Source organism: Salmo trutta, chromosome 21, assembly GCF_901001165.1.
Source record: "Salmo trutta chromosome 21, fSalTru1.1, whole genome shotgun sequence".
NCBI classification, from domain to species: domain Eukaryota; kingdom Metazoa; phylum Chordata; class Actinopteri; order Salmoniformes; family Salmonidae; genus Salmo; species Salmo trutta.
In genome coordinates this window covers 44,892,205-44,903,000 of record NC_042977.1, presented here as the reverse complement: position 1 = coordinate 44,903,000, position 10,796 = coordinate 44,892,205, and the positions used below count along the sequence as shown (strand labels likewise).

Here is a 10,796-nt window from a genome sequence, read left to right as displayed (position 1 = left end):
TTTTCAGTTCTGCCCACAAATCTTCTATAGGATTGAGGTCAGGGCTTTGTGATGGCCACTCCAATACCTTGACTTTGTTGTCCTTAAACCATTTTGCCACAACTGTGGAAGTACGCTTGGGGTCATTGTCCATTTGGAAGACCCACTTGCGACCAAGCTTTAACTTCCTGACTGATGTCTTGAGATGTTGCTTCAATATATCCACATCATTTTTCTTCCTCATGATGCCATCTATTTTGTGAAGTGCACCAGTCCCTCCTGCAGCAAAGCACCTCCACAACATGATGCTGACAACCCTGTGCTACACAGTTGGGATGTTGTTCTTCAGCTTGTAAGCCTCCCCCTTTTTCCTCCAAACATAAAGATGGTCATTATGGCCAAACAGTTCTATTTTTGTTTCATCAGACCAGAGGACATTTCTCCAAAAACAACAATCTTTGTCCCCATGTGCAGTTGCAAACGATAGTCTGGCTTTTTTATGGTGGTTTTGGAGCAGTGGCTTCTTCATTGCTGAGCGGCCTTTCAGGTTATGTCGATATAGGACTCGTTTTACTGTGGATGTAGATACTTTTGTACCCGTTTCCTCCAGCATCTTCACAAGGTCCTTTGCTGTTGTTCTGGGATTGATTTGCACCTTTCGCACAAAAGTACGTTAATCTCTAGGAGACAGAATGCGTCTCCTTCCTGAGCGGTATGACGGCTGCGTGGTACCATGGTGTATATACTTGCATACTATTCTTTGTACAGATGAACGTGGTACCTTCAGGCGTTATGAAATTGCTCCCAAGGATGAACCAGACTTGTGGAGGTCTAGAATTTGTCAAGCAAAGAGGCGCTGAGTTTGAAGGTATGTCTTGAAATACATCCACAGGTACACCTCCAATTGACTCAAATGATGTCAATTAGCCTATCAAAAGCTTCTAAAGCCATGACATTATTTTATGGAATTTTCCAAGCTGTTTAAAAGGTACAGTCAACTTAGTGTATGTAAACTTCTGACCCACTGGAATTTTGATAGTGAATTATAAGTGAAATAATCTGTCTGTAAACAACTGTTGGAAAAATTACTTGTGTCATGTACAAAGTAGATGACTTGCCAAAACTATATTTTGTTAACAAGAAATTTATGGAGTGGTTGAAAAACAAGTTAATGACTCCAACCTAAGTGTATGTAAACTTCCGACTTCAACTGTATATACCTGCCTAAAAATCCAAGTTTATCTGACTCCAAATCTATCCTTTTGCAATGAGAGAAATGTAGGTGGAAAAGCTTTTATGAGCAAATATGGATATAATAACTATCATATCGATATACATTTTGGAGTCACGTGATTACATGCTATTTGTCCTCCTACTATGACTCGTCTTCGAGAAATCATGCAGTTTATTAGGCTACAGCTTAAATACATTATGAATTCAACAGGGTGGTGAAAGTGTACAGTGATGAGCTTTCCAATAAATACCGAGGGTCTTATTCTGGTGACATGGCCACTGACGCTTGGCTGCCATTTAACAAACAAAAATAATCTTGGTCTTTTGTCCAGAATAATCTCATGCTGTAGGCTATACTCGCACTATCTGCGAGCTGTTGGCTAGAGCGCATGTTCTAATAGCAGTGGGCATTCGCTACACAACATTTTTTGTGAGAAAACCATCAGCAGAGTTGAAAATGCGATCGAAACCCATTTCACTTGTAAACTCAACAACAACAAAAAAGAAACGTCCCTTTTTCAGGACCCTGTCTTTTAAAGATAATTCGTAAAAATCCAAATAACTTCACAGATCTTCATTGTAAAGAGGTTAAATACTGTTTCCCATACTTGTTCAATGAACCATAAACAATTAATGAATATGCACCTGTGGAACGGTCGTTAAGACACTAACAGTTTACAGACGGTAGGCAACTAAGGTTACAGTTATGAAAATTTAGGACACTAAAGAGGCCTTTCTACTGACTCTGAAAAACACCAAAAGAAAGATGCCCAGGGTCCCTGCTCATTTGCGTGAACGTGGCTTAGGCATGCTGCAAGGAGGCATGAGGACTGCAGGTGTGGCCAGGGCAATAAATTGCAATGTCCGTACTGTGAGACGCCTAAGACAGCGCTACAGGGAGACAGGACTGATCGTCCTCGCAGTGGCAGACCACGTGTAACAACACCTGCACAGGATCGGTACATCCGAACATCACACCTGCAGGACAGGATGGCAACAACTGCCCGAGTTACAGGAACGCACAATCCCTCCATCAGTGCTCAGACTGTCCGCAATAGGCTGAGAGAGGCTGGACTGAGGGCTTGTAGGCCTGTTGTAAGGCAGGTCCTCACCACACACATCACCGGCAACAACGTCACCTATGGCCACTAACCCACCGTCGCTGGACCAGACAGGAATGTCAAAAAGTGCTCTTCACTGACGAGTCGCGGTTTTGTCTCACCAGGGGTGGTGGTCGGATTCACGTTTATCGTTGAAGGAATGCGCGTTACACCGAGGCCTGTACTCTGGAGCGGGATCGATTTGGAGGTGGAGGGTCCGTCATGGTCTGGTGGCGTGTCACAGCATCATCGGACTGAGCTTGTTGTCATTGCAGGCAATCTCAACGCTGCGCATTACAGGGAAGACATCCTCGTACCTCATGTGGTACCCTTCCTACAGGCTCATCCTGACATGGCCCTCCAGCATGACAATGCCACCAGTCATACTGCTCGTTCTGTACGTGATTTCCTGCAAGACAGGAATGTCAGTGTTCTGCCATGGCCAGCGAAGAGCCCAGATCTCAATCCCATTGAGCACGTCTGGGACCATTTGGATCGGAGGGTGAGGGCTAGGGACATTCCCCGCAGAAATATCCGGGAACTTGCAGGTGCCTTGGTGGAAGAGTGGGGTAACATCTCACAGCAAGAACTGGCAAATCTGGTGCAGTCCATGAGGAGGAGATGTACTGCAGTACTTAATGCAGCTGGTGGCCACACCAGATACTGACTGTTACTTTTGATTTTGACCCTCGCTTTGTTCAGAGACACATTATTCAATTTCTGTTAGTCACATGTCTGTGGAAGTTGTTCAGTTTATGTCTCAGTTGTTGAATCTTATGTTCATACAAATATTTACACATGTTAAGTTTGCTGAAAATAAACGCAATTGACTGTGAGGACGTTTATTTTTTTGCTCAGATTATTTTCTATTCGGCACTTGAATTGTTTTTATGTGCACTACGTCAATCACTCAGTCTTTTATCAGGAACTATTACATTTGATGGAAACATCTCTGGTGGGAAAATGTGCGTATTGTTTTTATGCAGATTTTACAATATTCACATGAAAATCTGTCCCCAATTGGATGGAAAATTAGCACAAACAGATCTGAGACCGGGCTAGGTCGGGAAGAGTATTAGTTATTATTAAGACGTGGTTGAGAGGCGAGTGCAGCAGCAGGTCCCAGTACAGTAGATATAGAAAAAGGAGCAGGCTAGTTTAAAGGACACCCCTCCTGTCAATGTTGTACATGTATTATCCTCGTTTTAGCCTGGTCCCAGACCTGTTTGTGCCCCTGCCAACTTCACTGTCAAGCTAAACATGACGATGAGTGACAAGGAGTTGGTATTATTAACACAAACAGACTGGCATTCAGGCTCTTTTTTTAACTCTTCAAACACAGACATTTAATAGAACAGGAAGGGACAAACTGGGAAGTGTTGGGGGTAAGAGGACTCCAATGGTTAAACACTGTATTAATGTAGAACACAAGCAATGCTAGGTGTGTCTATCACATATACACACACCATTTTATCCAAGCACTTCCAAAACATAGCCAAAAATATCACACTGCTTTTCAATGGATTTTTCAATTCATAACTAAGTACATTTCTTTCAATGCATTATTCCAATGTTAGAAACAGCTGCTGGTGGTGATATGCTGCCACCTAGCTGTCAAACAAGGTACTGACCAAAAAGAAAAACCAGACACGACCACATGAAACTAAGACTCACCACAACAGACTAACAAGACCTTGATTAAGTTTTAGCTTGACTTCATAAGCCAAGAGAACGTCACATTTAGATTATACTCAAATTTGTCAGGGCAGTAGCATACAACTAAACCCCTTTTACTAACTGATACCAGGGCCTGTATTCATAAAGCGTCTCAGATCAGGATACTGATCTGGGATCAGTTTTGTCTTTAAATCATAATAAAAAAAAGACAACCTTATCTTAGGTCAGCATTAATATTCAGAGACATTTGTGGACAACAGGCCCTGAACCATAGAACACAAGTCATATCAGAAGTAGCAAAGGAGAGGAAGCCATTTATACAGGCGTAATAAACAAAACTAATCTAAAATGTGCCGAAAGTATCTACCAACCATTACCATAATCCAACAGATCATGTCATTCAATTAAATGGACAAAAATATGCTTGTCCTATATTGCAAAACTATCACTTGGCACAGACTACACACAACACACAGGTTAACTGGTAAAGTGCAAAGAGATGGATTGCATTGGATCAGAAGGGGTTTGTCTGTTTGTCCGTCCACATTGTAACATGGTTGTTTGTACTAGCAGACAACCACTCCAGTTTAGAGTGAATAAGCTGAGTGTTTCACTAGCTAACTACCAGAGACGTCATATAGCTGGGAATAAACATGAGCTGTTGTTGCTGTAAATTGACTGAAAAAATAAAATACACTATCGCTGCTTTCGAAATGGCACCCTAATTTCTATACAGTGCACTCGTTTTGACCAGGTCCCATAGGGCTCTTGTCAAAAGTAGGGCACTAGAGAATGGAGTGCCATTTCAGACACTACTTATCAGTCTGTCTCTCCACTACCAGGAACCAATGCTCAGGTTGGCTACATGTCAACACTTTATTGGCCTCAAACTCAACTGTGGATCTCGAAGCCAGTTCCACTGCATTTTTTCATTGTCCCCCTCTAAATCAGGGACTGATTTAGACATGGGACACCAGGTAGGTGCAATTAACTATCAGGTAGAACGGAAAACCAGCAGGCACCAGACCTCGTAGGGTAAGAATTAAATACCCCTGCTCCATTGGGTCACATTTCAACAGATTTCACACAAGAATGTTCTAGAGTAGAAAAAGTATCCCCAGGCCTTGTGTTAAGAGCATAGCCGTGGGAAGCTAATACAAGACTATTAAAGGCCCAGTGCTGTACACTTGTGAATACATACACACAGTACAAGTCAAAAGTTTGGACACACCTACTTATTCCAGGGTTTTTCTTATATATATATATATTTTTTTTTTACATTGTAGAATAATAGTGAAGTCATCAAAACTATCAAATAACACATGGAATCATGTAGCAACCAAAAAAGTGTTAAATCAAAATGTATTTTAGATTCTTCAAAGTAGCCAGCCTTTGCCTTGATGACAGCTTTGCACAATCTTGGCATTCTCTCAACCAGCTTTAATTAACAGGTGTGCCTTGTTAAAAGTTAATTTGTGGAAATAATTTCCTTCTTAATGCGTTTGAGCCAATCAGTTGCACTGTGACAAGGGAGGGGTGGTATACAGAAGATGGTCTTTTACCAAATAGGGCTAAGTCATTATTATGACAAGAACAGCTCAAATAAGCAAAGAGAAACGACAGTCCATCATTACTTGAAGACGTGAAGGTCAGTCAATTCGGAAAATTTTCTTCAAGTGAAGTCGTAAAAACCATCAAGAGCTATGATGAAACTGGCTCTCATGAGGACCACCACAGGACAGGAAGACCCAGAGTTCCCTCTGCTGCAGAGGATACGTTCATTAGAATAACTGCACCTCAGATTTCAGCTCAAATAAATGCGTCAGAGTTCAATTAAAAGACACATCTAAACATCAACTGTTCAGAGAAGACTGCGAGAATCAGGCCTTCATGGTCAAATTTCCGCAAAGAAAGCACTACTAAAGGACACAAATTAGAAGACTTGTTTAGGCCAAGAAACACAACCAATGGACATTAGACTGGTGGAAATCTGTCCTTTGGTCTGATGAGTCCAAATGTGAGATTTTTGATTCCAACCGCCGTGTCTTTGTGAGATACAGGGTAGGTGAACGGATGATCTCTGCATGCGTGGTTACGACCATGAAACACAGAGGTGTGATTTGCTGGTGACACCGTCAGTGATTTATTTACAATTCAAGGCACACTTAACCAGCATGGCTACCACAGCATTCTGCAGTGATACGCCCTCCCATCTGGTTTTCGCTTAGTGGGACTTTGATTTGTTTTTCAACAGGACAATGACCCAACACACCTTCAGGGTGTGTAAGTGCTATTTGACCAAGGAGAGTGGTGGAGTGCTGCATCAGATGACCTGGCCTCCACAATCACCCGACCTCAACCCCATTGAGATGGTTTGGGATGAGTTAGATCACAGAGTGAAAGAAAGCAACCAACAAGTGCTCAGTAATTTTCCTTCAAGACTGTTGGAAAAGCATTCCAGGTGAAGCTGGTTGAGAATGCCAACAGTGTGCAAAGCTGTCATCAAGGCAAAGGGTGGCTACTTTGAAGAATCTCAAATATATTTTGATTTGTTTAACACTTTTTTTGGTTACTACATAATTCCATGTGTTATTTCATAGTGTTGATGTCTTCATTATTATTCTACAATGTAGAAAATAGTACAAATAATTAAAAACCCTTGAATAAAAGGTGTGTCCAAACTTTTGACTGGTACTGTATGTATGTATAAATGTCTAAATATATTTTTAAATTCTCATTTTTCAGGGGGTGCTGCAGCACTATGGTTAAGAGGCTGTGTGTTTGTGTGTGTTCTCAAGACAACACCTGGGACTGGCAGTAAACAAGTCAAACACTTGGATTCAGTACAATAACTTTGTTCAGGAAGAGAGGCCTGTTGCAAGCCTCTCATGTATAGAATAGCATCAAATTATTATCTTGGAATGTAAACAAAACAGAATATCAAATTGAGTTTTTCTTTTAGTCTGGGTAATTCAATTATTTAGCGATCAATCTTTCCTGAAGGTTTGTGAATCTTCAAAGCATATTATATTCATTTACAAACTCTGTTTCATCAAAACAATAAGCTTATCAGTCTCTGGCTCATGTTAACAATGTGGCTAGGGGAAGAGAGGACTACAAATAGTATCTAAACATCCACACATCATGTTCCCAATCCCAAACCTTTGGGTCATTCAAGCGATTCTAACTGGAAAGTAAATGGGGCTCCAACTTTGGCAGTTGCGGAGCCAGGTGGCTGCGTGTGAAAAATGGAAAAATGTATGTACATAGAGACTAATGTGAAACAGAAAGAAGAGCCCATCTTTTCTGTGTGACGTCATTTGAACCTTCTTTCAGAAAAACAAATGGTGTTTTCACCGGTTGGTCAGTCTGTCCGACCCATGGTGAGACAAAACAGGTTGGTGGGCCGCTGGAAGAACAGCAGCATTAGCAGGTGTCACGGGGCCATTGTGGATGGAGTCGCGGTCACAGTACTCCAGCTACCCCAGGGCGTGACGTTGGGAGAGGTGGACAGTGAGGGAGAGAGAGAGAGAGCAAGAGAGGCAACTTGTCTTAATTCTCTCCTTACTAATTACCATTGGCCCCAAGTCTTCGATGTTCACGAACAGCGAGCTCCAAAAGTATTGGGACAGTGACACATTTTTGTTTGTGTAGGTTCGGTACTCCAGTGAAGACTGTCAGCTTTAATTTGAGGGCATTTTGATCAATGTCGGGTGAACCGTTTAGAAATTACAGCACTTTTTGTACATAGTCCCACCCCATGTTAGGGGACCTAAAGTATTGGGACAAATTCACTTAAATGTGTATTAAAGTAGTTAAAAGTTAAGTATTTAGTCACATTCATAGCACACAATGACTACGTCAAGCTTGTGATTCTACAAATTGGTTGGATGCATTTGCTGTTTGTATTGTGCTATTTTGCAGTCACTTTTATTGTAAATAATAATAGAATGTTTCTTAACACTTCTACATTAATGTGGATGCTACCATGATTACGGATAATCCTGAATGAATCGTGAATAATGATGAGTGAAAAAAATGTACAGACGCACAAATATCCAAAGTGCTGGAGTACAGAACCAAAACAACCAAAAATGTGTCACTGTCCCAATACTTTTGGAGCTCACTGTATATGCAAGGTGTAAACAACATGGTGGAAGCTCCACCACTACACTGCATATATCTATTCAAACACTTCAGATACACAAACATCTAAGGGTTAGGGCCGAGGGGAAGAGAATTGGGACTGGCTGAAGGGAATAGGGTAGAAGGAGAGGGGGTGCTGGGAGCAAGCACAGTCCAGTTGTGTCCAGCCAGCCAGCCAGCACCCCAGCATATCCCAGCCAGGGCAGGCGGAAGGTAGGTAAGGCCATTGGTATGCATCCCAAATGGCATCCTATTCTCTACATAGTGCACTACTTTTGACTAGAGTTCTATGGGCCCTGGTCAAATGTAGCACACTATATATGGAATAGTGGGCCATTTGGTATACACCCATGGTCTGGTCCTCACAGTAGGGCACAGCGGAAGAAGCTGCTCTTCTTCTGGGGCTGAGAGATCTTCACCTTATGGCTGCTCCCCTGAGGACTGCTGCCCTCCTGCAAACAAAGACGGACAGTTCAGTTTTTCAAATCAATGTCCAGCATTTTTTACCTTTTTAAAAAGTTCCTTCTAAAAAAACTTAAATGAGGTTGAATTTACCAATTTTGTGTCCATCTTTGATTTGATGTCTCTGGCAAGTGTCAAAAACGAGTTTTCCACGTTGATGTTGGCCTTTGCGCTAGTCTCCATGAACTTAATACCGTACTCCAGCGCCAGCTGAGAAACGGGGGGGGGGGTAATGCTTTGACTGTTGTTACTATCATCATTTCTACACACTTTCTATCTGGTTTTGGTTATTCAAGCAGGTCTTTGTTGTTGTTGACCTAGACAACATGGTAGAGCTTAAGTTTGAAAAGTGCTCTGCATCATCCAAGCCCTTTAATGTCGTACAGTACACAACCAGAACAGAGCTTGTGATTCCTCACGATTGCAGCAGAACTCACCTTCTCTCCCCTGTCTTTGGACACTTGCCGTTTGTCATTGATGTCACATTTGTTACCGAGGACCATCTTTTCAACATCAGCCGAAGCATGCTAAGGAGATAAGAGTAGTTTAACACTACAATACATACAGTATACTACATACGGTTGGCTTTGAAAAGAGTACACGAAATATTTACTAGTCAGTCAGTATGGTATTCGTGTTTAGGACAGAATAGCAAACATACCTCCTCTATATTCCGTATCCAGTTCTTTATGTTTTCAAAGGACTTCTCGTTGGTGATGTCATAGACTAGCATGATACCCTGTGATGAGAAACAATGAAACGTCAAAATGAAAGAACACAACCAGAAAGTCAACACCTCAACGTTGTGATGAAGACGACACACAACAACATATGAAAACGTAACAAGCATGTTGTTTACCCACCATCGCTCCTCTGTAGTACGCTGTTGTGATTGTTCGAAATCGCTCCTGCCCTGCTGTGTCCCTGCAAAAACACAAGGACAACAGTTAATTAGGCCATGCCAAGTTACATAGACAGTCATACACTTCCTTTTCGAATAGTTACCCGAGCTATAACGGCAAGGAAAAATGCTTTGGGTGTAAGCCTACCCGTTTTCTTTCCTGTATGAAAAGCAGTCGTGATGCTCGAGGTGACATGGAGGGCTTACCATATCTGTAACTTTATCTTCTTGTTGTCTAGTTCTATCGTTCTAATCTTAAAGTCAATGCCTACAGGAGAAACATAAGAGAAGAGGGGAATCTTGAAATTACACACATAGCCATTACACACAATAGCTATGACTGTAGTTATACTCCAATCAATGCAATACAACATGTAAAAGGAGAATGTTAATGTGGCATCAATAACTAGCTGCCAGGCTAACAAGCTCTAAAGCTAACTAGCGAGTTCGTTAAATAAGGTTAGCTAAGTTAGTTGTATACAGTTATGAACATTTAGTGGCTAGTTACCGTTAGCGGGTAGCTAACGTTAGCAAGTTAACGTACTGTAGCACTTTATCGTTTGGATTTCAGCTGCGAGTTACACAGGTAAGCAACGTTAGTTAGTAGGGCTAACTGTTAGCTAGTAAGCTACAGGAAGTTAGCCAACAGGCTAGCATTCTATATACCTCACGTTAGCTAGCATTAGCTATATAGCTTGCTATAATGTCCGTAGTAGCTATTACACAGCTAATGCCATTGTTACTTGTCACCTAGTCAATATAATGCAATGCGTTTGTAGCTAACTAAATCAGCAAGTTAACTTCAGTTAGTCAGTTACTTGAATCAATTTCGCCTAATAAGCTACAGTTAACAGCATATACTAGTAACGTTAGCTAGCTGCTTTCTGGTCGGGATGACTGTCGCTTTGTAAACATTGCATTGTGGCTAACCAAAGTCACACCTACCTATGGTGGAGATGAATGTGGAGTTAAAAGCATCCTCTGAGAACCTGAACAACACGCAGGTCTTCCCGACACCGGAGTCTCCGATAAGCAGTAACTTAAACAAATAATCGTATGTCTTCGCCATACTTGATATTGCGGAAATCCCGCCCGGCGAAAAGCTGCGCGCTGCCGCGTAGTTACAGGACGGCGACGCCCCCTTCTGTCACGTTATGACCTTACTCCTCCTCGAGAGGTCAGTATCCAAATACACATCTAAATAAACTATTAGGATTGAATGACTAAATTCAACGTTTATCACACCTACTAGCAAACATAACATTGTGATGTAACATGTGTTAATTATTTTAATCAAA

The 10,796-nt window shown here is 41.7% G+C and overlaps 1 protein-coding gene across 1 annotated transcript; it reads right to left on the bottom strand.

Moving 5' to 3' along the window:
- Positions 1-8,025: 8,025 nt before the first annotated feature.
- Positions 8,026-10,628, bottom strand: LOC115157545 (ras-related protein Rab-8A). Its single transcript, XM_029705899.1, has 7 exons — positions 10,444-10,628; positions 9,706-9,766; positions 9,461-9,521; positions 9,259-9,336; positions 9,035-9,124; positions 8,691-8,807; positions 8,026-8,587 (listed from the first exon to the last, which is right to left on the bottom strand). The coding sequence occupies exons 1-7, from the start codon at positions 10,565-10,567 to the stop codon at positions 8,498-8,500; spliced, it is 621 nt and encodes a 206-aa protein (XP_029561759.1). The 5' UTR covers positions 10,568-10,628; the 3' UTR covers positions 8,026-8,497.
- Between the last annotated feature and the right edge of the window lie 168 nt (positions 10,629-10,796).